The sequence below is a fragment of the Myxocyprinus asiaticus genome, chromosome 3 (genome assembly GCF_019703515.2).
Source record: "Myxocyprinus asiaticus isolate MX2 ecotype Aquarium Trade chromosome 3, UBuf_Myxa_2, whole genome shotgun sequence".
NCBI classification, from domain to species: Eukaryota; Metazoa; Chordata; class Actinopteri; order Cypriniformes; family Catostomidae; genus Myxocyprinus; species Myxocyprinus asiaticus.
The window spans coordinates 41623619-41646758 of NC_059346.1; the positions used below are offsets into that span (position 1 = coordinate 41623619).

The 23140-nt window shown below is 44.0% G+C and overlaps 1 protein-coding gene across 1 annotated transcript in view; it reads left to right on the forward strand.

Annotated features, from left to right (window-relative positions):
- Window positions 1-23140, forward strand: part of LOC127420663 (adhesion G-protein coupled receptor V1-like) — a 213783-nt gene that overhangs the window by 19606 nt on the left and 171037 nt on the right. The window contains 13 exon segments of the mRNA XM_051663101.1: window positions 608-712; window positions 884-997; window positions 1131-1693; window positions 3199-3469; window positions 6981-7369; window positions 7371-7866; window positions 8074-8254; window positions 8365-8528; window positions 8622-8745; window positions 9634-9894; window positions 10736-10862; window positions 11008-11225; window positions 12110-12482. Of these exon segments, the coding sequence (XP_051519061.1) occupies window positions 608-712; window positions 884-997; window positions 1131-1693; window positions 3199-3469; window positions 6981-7369; window positions 7371-7866; window positions 8074-8254; window positions 8365-8528; window positions 8622-8745; window positions 9634-9894; window positions 10736-10862; window positions 11008-11225; window positions 12110-12482 (3386 nt within the window).

Sequence of the window (23140 nt, forward strand, 5' to 3'; positions counted from 1 at the left end):
CTCTCAGTACTCTTGCAGAATACTTATTAAGAATACGTATTAATGCGGCAGAAATAAAAAGAGTTGTATGGTGGTATGCAATTCTGAACTTAGCCTGTGACAACCCTAGGCTTTGTGTACAGCAAAAAAATTAATAAAAAATTAATAGTTAAAGCAGCGATCTGGCATTTTTTTTAAAGTCAATTAGCCAATTAAAAAAAACCTTCGGCCTGTCAATCACGAAATATTGCATGTTCAAGTTTGCTGACATCAGGCTAGTTGACATGTCTTTGGAGGGTGGAGTTTTGGAGTTGGCTGAAGTTAGCAAAACAACTGAAATAGCTTACAGCACTTTTAACTTACAAAAAACCCCTTTAACTTACAGTTATAAAATGTTTTATTACTGTTTTATGTGCATAGTGTGAAAATCTTGCAGGATTGAGCTTCAAATTGCGTCAATAATTTCACTGTACTATTACAACATGATTGGAAAACTTCTCATAATCTGTTAAAGTAGTTCCTAATGTCACTAATTTCTAATTCTGATGGTACATATCTAAGGACTTGAAGCACTGGGTTGTTAAAATACCTAACTGAATAATAATAACATTTTTTTTCTACTGTGTAGACCTCTCTCATTACTGTGGAGGAGCCAAGGGGTAGAAGCCAGTATGTGCCTCTGACTGTCCTCCGAGAGAAGGGAACCTATGGCACTGTGACTCTAAAATTTGAGGTAAGCAACATCACCAGCCAGTAAGTAACTCCACTCAAAATTTTTGTTGAAAACTCTTGGATGAGAGGAAAAGTCTTTAAAGTGTTTCATGACATTGTTTTGAATAATGACACTGTAGATTATACTACAACTTTACTGTGCAAATTTATATGTCTATTTTTTAATTCATAGATTTTTGGAGGTCCAAATCCTGCCAGTGAGGATCTCAGTCCAGACATAGGAAACATTACCATTCCTTCTGGTTGTGGTGTTGTGGTTTTCAGCATCATGATACAAGATGACAAGGTACTGTTTTTTGCCACTTTGCATTGGCATTATAGAAAGCACATGTATAATGATGGCATGCAACATGACATCAACATTGGAACAATAATGTATGTTCCTAAATGGCTTTTTTTAAATCTCATATCTCCACTAGCTTCCAGAAGATGATGAGACCTTCACAGTGCAGTTGACAGAAGCAGCTGGAGGAGCTTTGCTCAATCCTAACAGAAGCAGCGTGCAGATAAAGATCTCCCATAACGATGCTCTTGTCCGTTTCTCCAAGTCCACTCTCACTGTGCCGGAGCACATCGGTGTCATCTCTCTCACTGTTACACATGGCAGAACTGAGGATGGTCTTCTAACTGGTTCTGATGACGGAACAGTATCTGTGGCCTTCACAGTCATTACAGGCAATGGGGCGGCTAGTGCTACGCTGTTGGCAGACTTTGTGGATCTACAGAAAGAGAGTATGGTTGTTTTCCCTCCAGGGGTCCATGAAACAGATCTCCACTTCAACATCACAGATGACAACATTCCAGAAATTGCAGAGTCTTTCCATGTGGTTCTTCTGGAAGAGACACTATTGGGTGAAGTGGTGCTGTTGACTCCAAGTATAGTGCAAGTGACCATTGAGCCCAGCGATAAGCCTTATGGAGTGCTGTCAATCAGTCCTTGCCCAATACAACCTCTCATCATCAATGAAGACCTGACCCAAGTGTGAGTAGAGTATATTTTACTTTGGTAAGGCTCTAGCAATAATGTTTATGAGCATTAATACATTCACATTTCATTATTTTTTTAAAGGAATTCTTTGATAATTTACTCACCCCCTTGCCGTTCTATACCCATATGACGTTCTTTCTTTTAAGGAACACAGAAGGAAAAATATTGCACGTTCATAAAAGTTATTAGAGAAGCTTTCCCTGCTGAAAAGACCTGCATTGCTGGTCACTAGCTTATGATGTGTTTTGGGCGCTGGTTCCCCAGCATGGTGTACTGGTGTCTGCACCAGGCTTTTAAACTTTCTTAACCAGCATCATCAGAAAGACCACGCTGGCCAACCAGCTTCACCAGTTAGCATGGCTATGCTGGTCCACCAGCTAGCCAGCACCACACCAGTACAAACCAGCCTAGACCATCATGGGAATTGTATTCTGGTTATGCTGGTCTTTTAGCAGGGTTTTTTAACAGTGACATGCGTGTTCACGAGAACTTGCGTTGTTTAGCAGTGGCATTCAGAGTATGACAGTGGTGTGCAGTGTAAAGGCCCCGGTATAGTCTTAGCAAAGTTCTTCTTCTACTTCGCTCAGAGCCAAAAAGAAGTGGGATGCGTTTAGAGAAGCATTTAAATACGAGAACGCACAAGACTACATGTAAAATCTTAACTACTGTGACATTAAAATGTGTGATCAGTTACTTCATGTGTAGAATTCACATGCGATTAGTAAAAAAGCTGTTTTAACCACTAGTAATATACATGTATATGCATTAGATAATGTGTAATTTGTCATGTTTACATTCTGCATTCAGTGTGCAAATGCGCTAACACGTTATACTGAGCCATAATATGTGCCTATTACACTCTGTTATTGTAATTTATGATGACGCTGATACTACTGCAAAGAGGGGTGTATAAATGAGGATTCATGGGCAGAATACGGACAGAAAAATTATGATCTCACTTTGGGCAGATGTGTGAATGGCTTTCGGATGCAGATGACACATGAGTGAAGCAGTATATCAAACAACAAAGTGAATGGGCACTTAAGAGTATTTGATTAGATTTAATTCCTTTTGTAGACTAAATTTATACAAAATATATTTATGCGAAAGATCGTACACATGTAGGCAGGGGTTAAAGTGGGATTTTTCATTCCGGTGTGTTCATGTTGACTGATCTTAACTGACTGAACAACGTAACTGGAATTAGCTTTTAGCCTCATAGAAGGTGGAGCTCCAGGACACACCTACCGATGACAGGCACCAATGGCAGTAAGAAGGTGTTTAGCAGCCGGTACAAAGTTTTCTGGAAAGTTCGTGCTGGCGAGCTGTTACGAACCACAAAACGATTCTAAAATACCTTTTGTTTTGGCCAATTTTTGTATGAAATTACATCACACCTGTTCATTCTTCGATTTCGTATGAAGTATACCTGGGCTTTAATCCTGAAATGTCTATCTGCAATATTCCTCATTGTTTTATTGAATGTTTGTCTGTCTCAGATATGAAGGCATCACCATTGTGAGGAACGGAGGAACCCATGGGGCTGTTTCGGTTAGATGGAATATTACAAGAAACTCCACAGACAGGAATCCTGTCTCTGCAGACCTTAAACCTGTCTCAGGTACACTTAGGTTTTCTGAGGGGCAGATGAGTGCTGTACTGCCTTTAAACATCACTCAGGACAACCTGCCTGAAGAGGCAGAGGCCTTTCTCCTCAGACTGATCACAAGATCTGTACAAGGAGGGGCTGAAGTGGATAAACCTATGGAAGTGAGTGGTTGATATTAGACTTCTGATTTAAGGTAAAAAAAAATTTTACTTTCTTTTTAGTAATACAGATAGTTCACCCTAAAATGAAAATGTTCTCATCCTTTACTCACCCTCATGTTGTTCCAAACCAATATGACTTTCTTCTGTGGAAGACAATAGGAGATGTTAGTCAGAATGTCAGCCACAGTCATCATTCACTTCCATTGTATGGAGAAAAAAAAAGATGCAATTAAAGTGAATGGTGACTGAGAGTAATAGTCTGCCTAACATGTCCTTTTTGTCTACCACAAAAGACAGAAAGTCATATGGGTTTGGAAAATGGTCACATGGGTTTGGAGTGTGAGTAAATTAAACATTTTTTGGTTACACTATGTCTTTAAAGTATTTAGTGAAATTGTTGGCATAACAAATGATAGATTGGTGGTGGCTCAAATTTGAGGAGGATTCAGTTATGAAGGATGGCGTCATTTGATGTTAATGATAACTTGAAGCACTGTAGAGCTCCCCTTTAATTTTTACAAGGAAAAGTTATTATTCAGAATCTACCCCAAGGCTGTTTTTCTTACATGTTTAAATAGAACCATCTTTGAGGATATTCTAGACCTTTATGCTTGATTTCACACTACTGTCAAACAGCCATGGTTGCAGCTCCCTTTTGGACCTTAATGGGAGGTTTGTGGTGAAACATCCAGGGAGGTTCTCTTGCAGAGAAGTTCCTCTTAATTTTGCTCTGCTAAAGGAGGAAGTTAACAGATCAGAGCTGGTTCTTAGTTACCATCTGGGCAGCACCTATTCAGTTTAAATGGATGTGATGTAAAATGAGACATGTGACTCTCTGGCATAGCAGCATCACAGGCTGCTGGTTACACTGCTGAGTGTCAATTTGGTGTTCCCTTCATGTGGTTCCAACACAAAATAAAGCACACCCGAGCTTATGGGTGGGTGTGTGTTCTCTTTATAGCTTTTTTTGTTGCACATTTGATGATGTGTGAAAGGAGTGGATAAATCCGACCCTTTGTTTATGTTTAAACCTATCAATTACTCATAAGTGTTGGAATAATGGTGATAGCTTGCTTCCAGTGATATCAATGGGAGCACTGTTATGCATGTGTTTAAAGGGATACTTCACCCAAAAATAAAATAAATTCACCCCACTGCTTGTCCAAACCCATATGATTTTCTGTCTTCATTGGAACACGAAAGATGTTAGGCTGTATGTTAGTCTCAGTCACCGGTCACTTTTTATTGCATTTAATTTCCATAAAATGAAAGTGAATGGTGACGGTGACTGTCATCACCTTTTGTGTTTCACTGAAAAAAAAGAAAGTAATGCGGGGTTGGAACAGCATGAGCGTGAGTAAATGATGACAGAATTAAAATTTTTGGGTGAGCTTTCCCTTTAAATGGAACTGACTCTACAACATGAAAGAGGACTAATTGTAAGGATCTTATACGTGTAAAATGTCCCTAAATTCACTGAAGATATCCAAAATTGCAGTTGTGGCTGCAAATATTGTTCTTGTGCCTTGGTCTGATGATGCTTGGGTAAATGACAGTGTAATAAACTCCCTCATGAATGCTATTTTTATGCTCTTGTGAGGTCTAATGAAAGAGGAGGACTTTCTAAGATTAGTTCACTCTGCATCTTTACACAGATGGCCTTGTGTTACATTGACTGTAATGAATGGTGAAATTTGTTTATTGCAGCCTGTTACAGAGAATTAGCAGGGAATTTAACAGGGAACTTTAGAGCTGGTGTGTGTATGTGTGTGTGTGTGTATATATATATATATATATATATATATATATATATATATATATATATATATACAGTACTGTGCAAAAGTCTTAGACACATAAGATGTTTCACAAAAGCATTTGTCTTAAGATGGTTATTTATATCTTCAGCTTTAGTGTGTCAATAGGAAATATAAATGTTAGACTCCCAAACATTACTTTTCCAAATAGAAAAGATTAGAATAGAAGAACAGGGAGCCCTGCAACAGAAGTCACGTGGTGAATTCTCCAAGAAGCTTAGAACATTCTATCTGCCATCAACCAAGAAAAACTGTGTCCAGGAGAATTTGGGCTGTTTTAAAGGCAAAGGTGGCCACATCGAATGTTGATTTAGCTTTTGTTTTTATGTTTACTGGACTTTGTATGACATTAAGTGATAAATGAAAAGTATTTATATCATTATTTTTGAAGACATCCTTACTATGCAACATTTTTCACAAGTGCCTAAAACTTTTGCACAGTACTGTGTGTGTGTGTGTATATATATATATATATATATATATATATATATATATATATATATGTATATATATATGTGTATACCTTTTTATGCTATAATACTTTCTCCTCTCCCAGCTTTAATGTGCAAAGAAAAAATAAGCAAGGCATTCCCCGAAAAGTATAAATACTGTGGCTCTGTGGTGCTTTCAAAACATTGCTCTATTTGTTGCTTGACAATGGCATTGCTGTTAGTTAAGAACGGGAAACCTGTTTGTTTGAACGATGGTAGGTATGTGAAGCAGGAATTACACACTATAGCTTTAAAAAATTGCTAAAATTATGATTGTTTTAAAACAGCTTCTGTCTTCCACTGGTCGGAGAAACAGAGAGCCCTGCCCCCAAACTCACACAATTGGCTGAGCCAGTGTTGCTGTGTTGGGCTGGTCAGTATGCTCAAACAAACAGAACAATGTTCTGAAAACACCACAGAGCCACATTGTTACACATTTCAGAGGAATCAACTTACAAATTGATTGCTTATGTCAATGCATATTAAATGGATATTTCACCCAAAAATGAAAATTTTCATTTACTCACCATCATGCCATCCCAGAAGTGTATGCCTTTCTTTTTTCTTCAGAACACAGACAATGATTTTTAGAAGAATATTTCAGCTCTGTAGGTCCATACAATGCAAGTGAATGGTGACCAGACCTTTCAAGCTCCAAAAATCACATAAAGGCAGCATAAAAGTAATCCAAACAACTCCAGTTGTTAAATTCATATCTTCAGAAGCGATATAACAGGAGTGGGTGAGAAACAGATCAATATTTAAGTCCTTTTTTACCATAAATCTCCACTTTCACATTCTGAAAATGTGAAGATTTATAGTAAAATAAAGGATTGAAATAGTGATCTGTTTCTCACCCAAAGTGATTGTATTGCTTCAGAAGACATGTATTTAACCACTAGAGTCGTATAGTTTACTTTTATGCTGCCTTTATGTGATTTTTTTGAGCTTGAAAAGTCTGGTCACCATTTACTTGCATTATATGGACCTACAGAGCTGAGATATTCTTTTAAAAATCTTCATTTGTGTGCACATGAAAAAAAGTCATACACATCTGGGATGGCATAAGGGTGAGTAAATGATAAGATTATTCATTTTTGGGTGAACTATCACTTTAAGCTGGGATAGGAGAAAGTATTTTAAAATTGGCAAAAAATTACAAACCTCGCCTTTAAGGAAACTCAAATTGTTCTTTCTTTACAGATGGTGTTTTACATTCAGAACAGTGATGATGTCTATGGTCAATTTTGCTTTCATCCGAAAGAGAACCAGAGTATTCAGAGTCAGCCAGAAGGGCGATTCCTCTCGCTTAGCTTCCTCCGGGAAGGTGGTACCTTGGGAGAGATGCGACTTACCCTGACTGCCCTCTACATACCTGCCAGACCACTGGACCCCTCACGAGCTAGAGATGGTGTGCTGAACGGTACCAGTGTCAACAGTGTTCTGTTCAATTTGGGTCAGTCGCAGGCTCAACTTATCTTGCCTATTCGCAATGATGCCTTCCTACAGAATGGGGCTCATTTTCTCATAGAGGTAAGATACTTAGTGGAAAGGTCTTTTCTCAGATCATTCAGTCTGGAGGGATTTTTTTCCCTTCATTATGGGATTGGGAAAAATTGCGGTTTCTTCATTGATTAAAAGTCTCTCCATTAGATGTTTAATTAGTGACCTTAAGTAATCTGGCTTTCTTTTAAGAGATCTGACCATGGGGGGGCCTGGGTAGCTCAGCGAGTATTGAACATATCAACTTTCCACATGTATTTCATGTCAACTACCCATGTACCTGCTAGTTCTAATTCAACTCACAATTTTAAAGTTACATTGACCTTTTTCATTGTTGTGATTACATTGAAACTATGTACATAAATATATTACATGTTCCAATTATTTGTTGGCTGTGCAGGAGGGGGAGACCGTTGAACTGAGGGTGATCAGAGAGCAGGGCAAGCCGCTTAACCAGCTCATAAGATACACAGTGATACCATCTGGAAATGCTCAGTTTTATGGGGCCACAGGAATCCTTGAGTTCTCACCAGGGGAAAGGGAAGTGATGGTGGCCCTGGTGGCAAGGCCTGATGGAATTCCAGAGGTAAGTCCTCAGGACTTCATGTTGGAAACTTTGTCCTGCAATTAGCATATCTTACCCTGTGTTTGAAAGAGTAAGAATATCTAGGAAGTTCTCTTAGAGAAGGGATGAACTATAATGGCAAGATTATTTATAACCTTTTATTAGAAATTCAAAATATAATCTAAAAAGACAAGTGTTTTAAAAGAATGTCTGATGTTTTGTCTTTAGCTAGACGAGACATATTCAGTGGTCCTTAGTAGCCACAGCACGCCAGCTAGTCACCTTGGCAACCGAAGACAGGTCAGCATTACCGTGCGTAAGAGTGATGACCCATTTGGAGTTATTGAATTCATTCGGCCTGTCCTGGACTTCACCATCAATGAGAGTAAAGCCATGGAGTCTCATTCAGGTACATAGACCTTTTAAGTACAGCGTGAGCCACTTTTCTTAACCTTTTGGTGCTCTGTTCATTTAGGTAATTGTCAATCTAAAATAAACTCTCATAATTTTGTATAATAGCATCTTACGCAGTTGGGAGGAGCAGGGGTACATTTGGGAACGTGTCAGTCTTCTGGCTTCTAGTACCCAGCCATTCTGGAGACATCAGTCCAGTGCAGGGTCAGATCATCTTTGCTGAAGGGGAGAACCTGAAGAACCTGACTCTGTTTTCTGTGCCAGATGAGGTAACCTTCCCATTTCATCATACTTGAGTAGGTGCTTCTATTTATGAAACAGAACCATGTTTATATTACAAATTGATTATTTGATTCATGCAGATCCCAGAGAAAGCTGAAACGTTCACCATCACCCTTCTCAACACAACGGGTGGAGCAAGACTTGGCAACATTATGAATGCAAGCCTAAGGATTCGTGAGAATGATGATCCAATATATTTTGCTGGTATGTTTGATATTCATTTCAATATGGGAATTCGTTTGAAGTCAAAACAGGAAAAGTGGTTTTCATTTGATTTAAGAAAGTTAACTTCTGATATGAAAGACAGTGGCACCCCAAAATATTTGGATACTTAAACCACACTTAAAAATATATGCATTTCATTGCAATACAATATCAAACAAATTGGCATCTGCAAACAAATGATGCTAGACTTTTTCCTCAGAACTAACCTCTCTTTTCTTAAGGTCATTGGTCCCACTTTATATTAGATGTCTTTAACTACTATGTACATAAAAATACATACAATACAATGTTCTTACTGTGTAACTGCATGTTTTTCTGCAAGGTTCTCACAAGATTCACATTTGCTGCTACTGAGGTTGAGGTACAGGTTAGGTTTAGCGGTAGGGTTAGGTTTGGGATTAGGGGTAAGGTTAACAGTGTTACTACAAATGAAATTAAATGCAGGTACTTTCAATATAAGTGCAATGCAACAACACATGTGTACCTAATAACATTGTACACTGTATCAAATGCTTAAGTACATAGTAGTTAAAGACACCTAATATAAAGTGGTACCAGGTCATCGAAGGTCACCGAAGGTCATTTTTTTATCATGTAAAACATAAACTTGAAAAGTATGCTTGTGCTATATTTAAAATAATTGTCTCCTGGTTTGATATTTTGTTAACTAATGCAATGACATTCTTAAATTTTTAAGTGTGGCTTAAGTGTCCAAATACTTTTTGGGGTCACTGTCTAAGACTCCTTTGCCAGTCCCAGTCAATGCAGTAGTACTTTCTTTTGTATGTGGTATGGTATGTTATGTGTGGTATACTCACATGTTATAGCAGTATAAATATGACATTTTATTCTCATTATGTTCTCCAGAACCTTCGGTTCAGAGGGTGCAAGAAGGGGGCGTGGCCAATTTCACCATCCTGCGAGCTGGCCTGGCCAATTTTATGACCACAGTGAAGTATTGTTTTGAGTATGGTGACACATCCCTCGGAGACTTCACTCCTCTGAGCAACGACTCTGTCTTGGTCTTTGATTTTGGAGAGTGGATGAAGAACATATCAGTTGCTGTGGCAGACGATGACATACCAGAGACAGATGAACTGTTCTACATAGTTATTTTCAATGCCACAGGTTTGTCATGTTCTCTGCGTTGTTGATGTTCAGCTCACTAGGATGTGTATGTTTTAATTAGCCAGATTGTCAGTGGATTGCAACCTTCTGTTTGCTTTCAGTTTGCAGTGACTTTTGGCATGTGATGGGTTATTTGGGTGACTTAATTTGCCAGTCTGTTTTGGCCAATTAGCTTTGTTAAAATCCCACTCTGAGAGACAAATGCTGCTCTTCAGCTCTGTTCCATAGAGCCAATAAACACTCCCCATTAAACATTTGTTTTGATTTACACAGAGCTCTGTTGATTGGCCTTGACTTTCAAAGCCCTCTCTAATCCGTGCATTGTGGAACACACACACACAAACATTCATGAAAAGAGTTAATTACAGAACTGTCCATTCACACATCACAAAGCAAAACCCACCCAAGAGCATTTTCTTTGGAGGCTGTACCAATTGCCTTGAGGGACAGTATTCAGGTATGTGTTTAATATGTCTTCATAATGAATGTTGATTCAAAACGTTGCTCTGATAAATTGGTTGCAGGTTTATTTCACTAAAAACATGTTGGTTTTCCGTAGGTTAACAGTTTTATATTTAAAGCAATTATAATTTCTGTCATGTAATCTCTAAAAAGGGCTTTGTCAGAATCCAAATTCCAGAGCATAATTTTGTCTACCATAAGATATATCCCCAGCATCAGGACAAATTTGGATGATCATGGCACATTTGTTTAATCATTGAAACCATTTATGACTCATGGCATTGGTAAAGAGGTTATGCTGATTATAAATGTGATAAGAGTGTGAGAGTGGTATAACTATGTACTATGTTCATTTATGTGTGTGTATGGGTCATGACAGGTGACGCAGTGGTGTACGGTTGTGACACTGCTACAGTGGTGATTGAGGCCAATGGTGATGCCAATGGAATATTCTCTCTGGATCCCACTCAAAAGCCAGTGGAGGAGGGCAGAGCCAATAACTTTTAGTGAGTCTCATACTAGACACTTGAATCAGAAATGATTGAAAAGTACAGAATTTTTTTTCCATATAATGCTCTCTCATTTAATATCAGTATAGAAGCGTTTGAATTAACATTTCCTGTAAACTCATGTTTCTTTTCGTCTCCCCAGTGTTCTTAGAGACAGAGGTCACTTTGGCAATGTCACAATATATTGGCAGCTGTTTGCCAATGACACCCACCTTGAACCTCACCAAGAATTCCTGAACCCATCTGGCTCTATAGTATTTTGCACTGGGGAGAAGACAAAACCTATTGTTCTTGAAGCCATCTCTGACAAACTCCCAGAGTTCAATGAGTTCTATGAGCTCAGACTCATGAATGTCTCAGGTAAAGCTATAGGTCAATGGTTATGTAAAGGCAGAGGCTATTTGCACTAAGTGTAAATAGCAACCAAAAGCATCTTATTTGCACAAAGTGCAAATAGTGTTGATGCTATTTGCTCCCCGATGCAAACAGTGGCAGATACTATTTACAGCCCTAATTAAATACTAACATACAGTATCACTGCAGCATGTTTATTGTGTGTATTTAGAGTCCCACAGACAACCCACATCAACCCCTACCCCTAACACTAACCTTCCCATTTACCATGGTTTTACTACAATAAACCTTTATATTAATTTTTATTAATTATTATAAATAGTATTAAAGGAAATATTAAGAGTGGCAAAAGGGGATTAGAACCTGGGCCGTCCGCACAGAAAACGCACATTTACATCGTCGTTACACCCCACGCCACTGCAGTGACACAAGTTGGTGCAGTTTGTCTTCAATTTGTGTGTTTCTACTAGACTATTGGAGTGCAAATAGCTGTGCTGTGTGGCAGGTGCTATTTACACATAGTTCAAATAGTCACTCCTGTATGTAAATCATTCTTAAAGGGATAGTTCACCCAAAACTGAAAATTCTCTTATCATTTACTTACCCTCATGTTGTTCGAAACCTGTATGACTTTCTTTCTTCTGTGGTACACTAAATGAGATGTTAGGCAAATGTTTGCTTCAGTCACTATTCACTTTCATTTTATCTTTTTTTAGATATAGTGAAAGTGAATGGTGACTGAGGCAGTCAGTCCCTAACAATTTACCTAAAATCTCCTTTTGTGCTCCACAGAAGAAATTCAGTCATACAGATTTGGAATAACATGGTATGAGAATTTTTATTATTGGGTTTAATGACTCGTTTGCAAGTGCAAATCTTATCATTTGTAGGTGGCTATTCTGGTGATGGTGGAAAACTGGCAAAGAAAGACCTCAATGCATCTGTTCTCATTCCCTTCAATGACGACCCATTCGGAGTCTTCGCAATTGATCATGGTACCCTAGAACGTGAGGTACCAGAGGACATCTTATCAGTCGATGACATGTTGGGTGTCACATCCTTCACCATACTTCGCCAACAAGGCACCTTCGGAGATGTGAGTGTGGCCTGGGAAATCCTGTCCGGAGCTTTCCCAGATGGTCTACCACCCATGGAGGACCTGATACTAATGGCCTCCTTTCCTCAAGCTGTAGAGCTCCAACCACATGCCAGGAGGCACCATGCAGTCATCGATGCATTATTCATTGAAAGAAAGACAAATAAGTGGGATTGGAACTGCATGAGCCTGAGCAAATGATCACAGACTTTGATATATTTTGGTGAACTATCGCTTTAAAATCTCAAGTCACCTTATGTATTGATTCTCATGCACAGCCGACATAAAACAACACATTCACCGGATGACAATGGCATAGGCAGCTTTGATTCGTCAGCCTAATACCTAAGCTTCTCTCAAACTTAAACACTATTATATATTTTGCCTTGCAAGCACTGGTGTTCATGAAATGCAATTTCAGCATCCCATATTTTATCCACTTTTGTATTTTTATGGAATCAACAGTATTACAAATTGGGAACGGCCTCTGGCATATTTACTTAGAAAAAAATCTACTTGCCTCACCCCATTCTTGTGGCCCACATCTGGTGAGAGCCCTGGGCCGTTGTTTGAATTTCACAGGAAGATATGCTTGAGTGAATGCTCGGCCAATACTGCACATTGTTGGCAGCACATATAGGCAGACAGCCCTCTCTTTCTCTAATTGAAAACAATGTAGCCCCTTGCTTACCAACACCCTGGCAACCACCCTCAATACTCTAGCATTGTGATGGTGTGTTTTGCCTGAGCAAGCGCCACTCTCATTTCCTTTGGAATTAACAAACTTTTCTTCATTGCAGATGCATGTCATTTTTTACTGTTCTATTGCTATGTCTCAGATTCTTCAGCAATAACACAATACATAAAATATAATAATAAAAGGCTGATAACCAATAACTTGGCCGATAGTTTTTCAAATTGATTTAAAGAATGTTAAATGATGATGACCACTTACAGGTGAAGCTAAAAATGTTGATCATCTCCTAACAAAGCCACATGCCAAGGTCTGGGTAGATTAGATAGTATGCAAACAATCAGTTCTTGTAGTCAACATGTTAAATGCAGGAGAAATGGTTAGGAGTACAGACCAGTGCGACTTTGAGAATGGCCAAATTGTTATGGCGAGACGACTGGGTCAGAGCATCTTTGAAACGGCAAGGCTTGTGGGGTGCTTCTGGTCAGCAGTGGTGAGTACCTACCGACAGTGGTCTGAGGGACAAACCACAAACCGGTGACAGGGTGTTGGGTGCCCAAGGCTCATCGATGCACGAGGGTAACGAAGACTATCCTTCTGGTCCGAACAGAAAATTTTAATGATAGTTACGAGAAGAATGTGTCACAACACACAGTGCTAGTGGTCGACTGATATGGGGTTTTTAATGGCCGATGTCGATATCCAGAGAGCAGGGTGGCCGATAGGCTGATACAATGCCAATATATCACACAATTTAATATAGTAAATAACAAACATTAAATTGCAAAAAAATTATAATAATAAACTCTTATTTAGCATTATATTTACTCAATTTCACACAAAACTAAAAAATTATATTGTATTTTAAATGGTAGATTGCAGTTTCTTCTGATTCCTGTTAAGTCATAAAATTTTAGTAATTTATTTGCACAAGAAATTGTTAATATAATAGGAAGAAGGAAAAATCAGTACACACAGTAGTCCAGCAGCCATGGTTGGAATGTCCACGTTAGCAATCGCATTTACTCAAAAAATATCGAATCAAACCAATTGTACATACAGTGATAGTGAAAAAGACATTCACTTATAGCACATGTGAAGTGCTTTTACCTTGGGCTGCATCCGAAAACGTAGGCAGCTGACTTGCTACCTTGCTGCCTAATCAGTTAATGGCTTAACCTACATCTGTTTTGAATGAATAGAACTCTTAAGGAAACTGGTCTCCGAACAGTTTGAAAAGCACCTTATTTTCATCGTACCTCCGTATACAGCCTCCGGAGGCAGCATTTTCCTGGTTTCAGATGCAGCCTTGAAGTTGCACTCACACGCTCGTGTGGATCCAGCACAAGCCTCAATCTCCTGACAGTTTAAACAGCCTGGATTGCCTCCTTGGATTGTCACAGATGGACCATCATGATTTGTGAATGAGAGGAACTTTTGATCTTGATCCTGAAGTTTTTGATTCTGGCTGATAGAATACACGCTTCAGAGGAAGATATTAGATGAGCGCTCGACAAGAAAGAAAACGCTAGATTTTCGTGAGACTCATGAAAGATATCTGCATATTTACAGACTGTATATAATAGAAATTTTATTGATATTTGCCTTTTATCATTAGAAAAGTTAAAGGGAACTGTTGAGGAGAGACTGTTAGAATACATGCTTCAGGTTTATGGGCGCTCCACAGGACACTCGATCTGCTGAAGTTGTGTGAGGTTGGTTTATTATATCTGTTTAAACGAGATATATGCATATCAGCAGACAGTATATATGATATTAGTTTTATTGATATTTGCCTTTTTCTCATTAGACAAGACAGTTAAAGGTTACAGGGAACTGTTGAGGAGAGAGAGGAGAATGAAATAGGTGAGCACTTTAACATTATGAGCTCAAACGCATCTGCAGCGGCTCTAATATGCGGACAGTTTAAATTAGATTGTGTTGAACACCAGTCTATTATTGTAGTAACACAATAGCACGTGACAACAAAACGACCCGTGACTGGTCGTTTACATTTCTCAGGTGCTTCATATGCAAGCAGGTGATTTTCGGTGCCCTCAAGAAAAAAAATCAGCCAAACAGGAAAATGTATTGGCCAAAAGTCAGAATATCGGCCGATTTATCGGCCTCGGCGATATATCGGTCGACCACTACACAGTGCATTACACCGTGTTGCTTATAGGGCTGCGTAGCCGCAGACCAGTCAGAGTGCCCATGATGACCCCGTCCACCGTCGAAAGCACCTACAATGGGCATGTGAGCATTGGAACTGGACCTTGGAGCCGTGGAAGAAGGTCGCCTGGGGAAGTGATGGCACCAGGATGCACTGTGGGAAGACAACAAGCCGATGGAGGGAGTGTGATGCTCTGGGCAATGTTCTGCTGGGAAACCCTGGGTCCGGCCATTTATGTGGATGTCAATTTGACATGTGAAACCTACCTAAACATCGTTACAGACCAGGTACACCCCTTCATGGCAGTGGTATTCCCTGACGGCAGTGGTCTCTTTCAGCAGGATATTGCGCCCTGCCACACTGCACACATCGTCAATGGTTTGAGGAACATAATGAAGAGTTCAAGGTGTTGCCCTGGCCTCCAAACTCCCCAGATCTCAATTCGATTGAGCATCTTTGGGATGTGCTGGACCAACAAGTCCAATCCATGGTGGCTCCACCTCGCAGCTTACAGGACTTGAAGGATCTGCTGCTAATGTCTTGGTGCAAGATACCAGAGGACATCTTCAGGGGTCTTGTAGAGTCCATGCCTAGGCAGGTCAGAGCTGTTTTGGTGGCATGCGGAGGGCCAAAAGCATATTAGGCAGGTGGTCATAATGTTTTGGCTCATCTATATATGTGTGTGTGTGTGTGTGTGTGTGTGTGTGTGTGTGTGTGTATATATATATATATACACACACACACACATACACACTGTATTAGGGTTGTCATGATACCATAATTTTATCTTACGATACTATACCAGCCAAAGTATCACGATAGCACAAGATAGTGTGTTAATTCTTAACACAGTTTGTCATAGCAAAGGTGGTTCTCAGAAGCTAGCCATTCCACTTGTTGCTCCGGAAGTGGTGAAAATAACTGATGGATGAATTAGGAGAATGCTCAAGTGGACTAACTTGTTACCTAATACCTTAGTTTGACGTAAAAAAATAAAAATAATAATAATAAAAAATAAAAAAACCGCTTCATCAAAACAGCCAGTTCAAATGGCAATGACTTTAAACTTTTATTACATTATTTCTGTGATTATTTGATTGTTGCTAACATATAAAAATAAAGTTTAAACATTATTGTAACATTGAAAATACTGTTTTGAGCAGCTGTTTCTTTATTACAACCGCTTCAATTTTCATTGGCCTTTTATCAAAGACCAGAGGTGTCTCGGGCTCCCAAGAGTGACCCCTAGTGTCACTACATCGACACCAACGTCTCGTTCCCTCCATCAGGGAACGGAGGTTACACCAGTAACCATGACGTTCCCTATCTGTCACTCACTCGACGTTGGTGTCGATGTAGTGACACTAGGGGTCCCTATACAAAACGCCACAAGGCTGAACTGTGTTACGTGAACTGGCGGTGTGTGGTGGGCAGACTTGCTGTGTGCCTCATAGCCAGCACACCAGGTCGACACATAACCTCCCCCAACACAGTTATGAGTGTCGAACGGCCCTTTTTGGGGACAAGTTGACTACCCAGAGATAGAGACAGGCTTAACCCAGTCGTGGCCTCTTTCCCCTTCTCTTTTTCCACTCCCTAAAAAAGAAGGGGGATTATCCGACTGGGCCGCCAGGTCTAGTCGGGGGGTGTCCCTCCCAAGGGGAGGACACCGCGGAGACCACACCTCACCCCAAGAGAGGGGGGGATATTTAAGTGGAAGAATACATCACATGGTCTTTCCAACCATGTGGAGAGCCTTCAAGGTAGATCCTGCCCAATGGGGGAGGAGTTACTACAACATGGAGACTGGGGCAGAGGGGCTCTGCCCAAGGAAGACGCAGTTTGCCAGCAGGGAAATGAATTAGCGGAAGATATAGATTGCATGGGGTTAGCCTTACAGGGAACCGCCACATGCGGAGCACCTACCCCAGAACCGGGCTCTTAGTTAGCGCGTGTACTGGGCTGGCAGCGAGTCTCTCCGAAAACTCGACTGCCACAGGGCTCGGAGGAAGTCAACCAGGGAACAACTTTTGTGGAAACTACTGGAATTAACAGCACACGTCTTCAGCTCAAAAGGAGGTGGAAGGCGCTATGTGCAAGCGATACACCCGGTCGGCTATCCCGGGCTTATCCGCTTGTGTTGCGTGCCACTACCTGGGACGAAACCGGTTCCACCCGGAGGTTGTAGAACCTTGCAAAGGCGTTGGGTGTTGCCCAGCCCGCTGCTCTGCAAATGTCTGTTAGAGAGGCACCTCTGGCCAGGGCCCAAGAAGCCACTATACCACGGGTAGAATGGGCTCGGCGGCATGTTTTGGGCGAGATATGCCATAGTTATGGCGTCAATGAACCAGTGGGCGATCCTCTGCTTGGAGACAGCGCTTCCTTTCCGCTGTGCACCAAAGCAGACAAAGAGCTGCTCAGAGACTCTAAAGTTCTGCGTGCGATCCAAATAGATGCGTAAAGCGCGCACCGGACACAGCAACAACAGGGCTGGGTCTGCCTCCTCCTGGGGCAGCACTTGCAGGTTCACCACCTGGTCCCTAAAAGGAGTGGTGGGAACTGTGGGCACATAGCCCGGTTGGGGTCTCAGGATCACGTGAGAATAGCCCGGACCGAACTCCAGGCACGTTTCGCTGACAGAGAACGCTTGCAGGTCACCTACCCTCTTGATGGAAGTGAGCGCAGTCAGGAGGGCAGTCTTCAAGGAGAGTGCCTTAAGCTTGGCTGACTGCAAAGCTCAAAGGGGGCTCTCTGTAGACCCTGAAAAACTACAGAGGTCCGATGAGGGAACGAGGCGCAGCCTGGAGGGATTCAGCCTCCTGGCACCTCTTAGGAACCTGATGATCAGATCATGCTTCCCTGAGGACTTACCGTCGACTGCGTCGTGGTGTGCTGCTATGGCAGCAACGTACACCTTCAAGGTGGAAGGAGACAGCCTCCCTTCCAACCTCTCTTGCAGGAAGGAAAGCACTGATCTGACTGCGCATCTCTGGGGGTCTTCCCGATGGGAAGAACACCACTTAGCGAACAGACGCCACTTAAAGGCATACAGGCGCCTCGTAGAGGGAGCCCTAGCCTGAGTGAACGTGTCTACCATCGCAGGTGGGAGACAGCTTAGGTCTTCCGCGTCCCGTCCAGGGCCCAGACATGGAGATTCCAGAGGTCTGGGCGTGGGTGCTGGATGGTGCCCCTTCCCTGAGAAAGAAGGTCCTTCCTCAGGGGAATTTGCCCGGGGGGAGCTGTCGCGAGGAGCGTGTGGTCCGAGCACCACGTCTGGGCAGGCCAGTAGGGTGCTTACCAGGACGACCTTCTCCTCGTCCTCCCTGACCTTGCACAGGGTCTGTGCAAGCAGGCTCACTGGGGAAAAACGCATATTTGCGAATGCCAGGGGGCCAGCTGTGTGCCAGCGCGTCTATGCCAAGGAAGGCCTTGGTCAGGGCATACCAGAGCGGGCAGTGGGGAGGATTCTTGAAAGGCGAACAGGTGCACCTGTGCCTGTCGAATCGACTCCAAATCAGCTGGACCACCTGAAGGTGGAGTCTCCACTCTCCCTTGAGGGTAACCTGTTGTGACAGCACGTCCGCCGAAGTGTTGAGGTTGCCCGGGATGTGAGTGGCTTGCAGCGACTTGAGGTGCTGCTGACTCCGTTGGAGGAGACAGCGGGCGAGTTGTGACATACAGTGGGAGCGCAGACCGCCTTGGCGGTTGACATATGCTACCGCTGCCGTGCTGTCTGTCCGAACTAGCACGTGCTTGCCCTGGATCAACGGCCGGAACCTCCGCAGGGCGAGCAGTTGCCAGTAACTCGAGGCAGTTGATGTGCCAACGCAGCCGCGGACCCGTCCAGAGGCCGGCGGCTGCGTGCCCATTGTCAACAGCGCCCCAGCCCATTTTGGAGGCGTCTGTAGTGACCACGACGCGCCTGGAGACCAGTTCTAGGGGAACACCTGCTCGTAGAAACGAGAGGTCGGTCCAAGGGCTGAAAAGACGGTGACAGACTGACGTAATGGCCACGCGGTATGTCCCGACGTAACTCAGGACTTGAGTCTGGAGCCAGTGCTGAAGCGGCCTCATATGCATCAACCCGAGTGGGGTGGCCACCGCCGAGGATGCCATATACCCCAGGAGCCTCTGAAAAAGTTTCAGTGGAACCGCTGTTTTCTGTTTGAACGCCTTCAAACAGGCCAGCACCGACTGGGCGCGCTCATTCGTAAGGCGCGCCGTCAAGGAGACCGAGTCCAACTCCAAACCGAGAAAAGAGATGCTCTGAACCGGGAGGAGCTTGCACTTTTCCCAGTTGACCCGAAGCCCTAGTCGGCTGAGGTGTGAGAGCACCAGGTCCCTGTGTGCGCATAACACGTCTCGAGAGTGAGCTAAGATTAGCCAGTCGTCGAGATAGTTGAGAATGCGAATGCCCACCTCCCTTAATGGGGCAAGGGCAGCCTCTGCGATCTTCGTAAAGACGCGAGGAGACAGGGACAGGCCGAAAGGGAGGACTTGTACTGATACGCCTGACCCTCGAACGTGAACCGCAGGAAGGGTCTGTGTTGAGGAAGGATCGAGACGTGAAAGTACGCATCCTTCGGGTCTACCGCCGCGAACCAATCTTGATGCCGGACGCTCGCTAGAATACGTCTTTGCGTCAGCATCTTGAACGGGAGTCTGTGTAAAGCCTGGTTCAGTACTCGCAAGTCCAAGATTGGCCGCAACCCACCGCCTTTTTTCGGTACAATGACGTAGGGGCTGTAAAACCCTTTCTTCATCTCGGCTGGAGGGACAGGTTGTATCGCATCCTTCCGTAGGAGGGTAGCGATCTCCGCGCAAGGTAGCAGCGTTTTCGTCTTTCACCAAGGTGAAGTGGACACCGCTGAACCTGGGCGGATGCCCGGCGAAGTGAATCGCGCAGCCGAGTTGGACGGTCCGGACCAGCCCTCGTGACGGACTGGAAGGCGCAAGCCATGCGTCCAAGTTCCGCGCAAGGGGGACCAAAGGGACAAAGTCATTGGATGTACCGGCAGGTGGGGTCTCGCGGCGGGGCGGAGATCGAGGTGCCACACCACGTCGTGGCCGTGCTGAGTCCGAGGACATCGAAGCACTTACCTGGCTCCTTGTGACCACCCCCGGAACGGCCTGGGACGGGGGAGGAAGAGGCCTGTCCTCGTGACCCGTGGAGACTGTCACATGGGGGGCGGATTTGTGCCACAGCTGGGCGCTCAGGGCGGGAGACCGCCGCTGGAGTGCCAACCTGCCAAATGGAGAGGTGGACGGTGGTCGTGATGCCAGCCGTACACACCGGATACGTGACCCAGGGAACAAGGAAACCACTCTTGCTGAGCTCTTGAGTACTGCAGCCACTTGGGCATGCAGCGCAATTAAATGCAAAAGGTAACAAAAAGATGAAGATCTGCTTACCAGCTCCAGAGCAGCGGGTTTCGTTGTCCCTGGGTCGCCCGTCTCAAGGGCGCTTTGAAGCCTTTCACGGGTTCTGGGCGGCTGCGAGATGGGTGGCGTCTGCTTCCTGCGGTGGGCTCCACGCCGGGCAAGGCCGAAGGGGCGGGCTGCGGCAGAGCCGGTGCAGTCACCGCAGGGGGACGCCCTTGGCGATGAATTGATGGGGTGCGGGATCTTGAGCCGCACCGGGGCAGGATATGCCGGCTAGCATCCATCTACTGCTCTACCATCGAGAACTGCTGGGCAAAGTCCTCGACGGTGTTGCCGAATAGGCCCGCCTGGGAAATGGGGGCAGCAAGGAATCGTGTCTTGTCGGCCTCACCCATCTCAACCAGGTTGAGCCAAAGGTGGCGCTCCTGGACCACTAGTGTGGCCATTATCCGCCCGAGAGACCGCGCCGTGACCTCCGTCGCTCGGAGAGCGAGGTCGGTCACCGAGCGCAGTTCCTGCATCAATCCCGGGGCGGAACTACCCTCGTGCAGTTGCTTTAGCGCCTTGGCGGACTTGCAGGAGAGCCATGGCGTGCAGGGCGGAGGCGGCTTGTCCAGCGGCACCGTAGGCCTTGGCCGTCAGAGACGACGTAAACCTACAGGCCTTGGACGGGGGCTTTGGGCACCCGCGCCAGGTGGCGGCGCTCTGCAGGCATAGGTGCACCGCGAGCGCCTTTATCCACCGGGGGATTGCCGAATAACTCTTGGCCGCCCCACCATCGAGGGTAGTGAGAGCGGGGAAGCTGAAAAGATCGGAACCGGGCAGTAAAAAGTGCCTCCCGCGACCTTGTCAGCTCTTCATGCACTTCTGGGAAGAAAGGAACGGGGCGGGGCGTGGCTTTGAGCGGTGCCGCGAGCCCAGGAACCAATCACCGAGCCACGAGGGTTCAGGGAAGAGCGGTAAAATCCACTCTAACCGACGCTCGCGGCTGCCCGGGAAAGCATGTCGTCATCTCCGCGTCAGCCTGTGACTGGGCGATCGACCCCGAAGGGAGGAGCCCAGCTGAGGCTTCCGACTGGACGAGCCCGCTCTCCGATGCTGCGCTCGAGAGCTCATCACTTTCGCGGGCTCCGAATAAGAGGTCGAACTCGCCGTGAGACGAGCCGGCGGACTCACCCGGAAGCCCAATCGGGGCAGACGAGCGTGCTGGGGAATGGGAGGTCCGCGGGGGGATACCCGGCGGAGGCGCTCCCATTGGGGTCCCCAAATCGCCCCCAGTGCTAGCCGCGCTGGCCTCAAACCCGTGGGTAAAAGGACCGAGGAGGGAGCCTCTGGGGTGGCTCGCTTTCTTATGAAGGTGAGCAGCGACCGCAACGTTGCCATGGACATATTCTCGCAATGAGAACATGACCATCAATGAGCAGTGCCCAGACACGAAAGACAGTGATCGTGACCGTTAGAAGGCGAGAGATAACGAGCACAACCAGGAATAACACAATCGGAAAAGCATCTTTAAAAAGACGCGTCTTTAAAAAGACGTTCCGTGTGTGCGCTCTTTTAGAGAAATATATAATCTTTTAGATGGGAAAAATGCTCTTTCAGAAAATATACTCTCTAGTTTTTCTGCCGAAGCGCCCAGGGGCATTCTCTCCAGTGCACCAGTGCAGAGGAGGGAGAAGCCGCTGAAATGCACCGTCAGATCCAGCAGAGGTGAATGAACAGTAGTATTCAGCTCAGTGAGCATGACCGTTCGGCTCCGAAGAGAAAACCTGAATGAGTGGTTGCATTCCAGCTCCTTTTATACCCGTATGTTCGGGGGCGTGGCATGCAAATACCACTCGCCAATTTTCATTGGCCTTTTATCAAAGACCAGAGGTGTCTCGGGCTCCCAAGAGTGACCCCTAGTGTCACTACATCGACACCAACGTCGAGTGAGTGACAGATAGGGAACCCCAAATAATTCAAAATCTCACTACGTGAATTGTGTTGTGTAAAAGTCAAGTCAAGTCAACCTTTACTTACAGAGCAAAGAGCACATTTAAAAACAACAGACCAATCAAATAAATATACAATGATATAATTATATACGCACAAAAAAATAATTAATAATAATAAATAAATAGATACAATTAAAAACTGCATTTACCTGCAAGTATTTACCTAATTTAACCTATTAAAAAGTCCTATTCAAATGCTAAAGAATATAAATACGTTTTCAAAGAGGATTTAAAAATGGCAATTGAGGAAGCTGAGCTCACATGGTAAGGGAGACTATTCTAGAGTTTAGGACGTACCACAGAGAAGGCACGATCACCCTTAGATCTATAGCGACAACGAGGAACCCTCAAAATAAATTGATGAGAAGACCTGAGTGCTCTGGTGAGGGAGTAGGGGATAAGAAGATCACTGATGTATTTGGGAGCGAGACCAGATAGTGCCTTGAAAACATAAAGCAGTATTTTAAAATCGACCCTGAATTTTACGGGAAGCCAGTATAGAGACGCTAATACAGGGGTAATGTGAGCCCTCTTTCTTGACCCTGTCAAAAGTCTAGCTGCTGCTTTTTATTTTTTTTT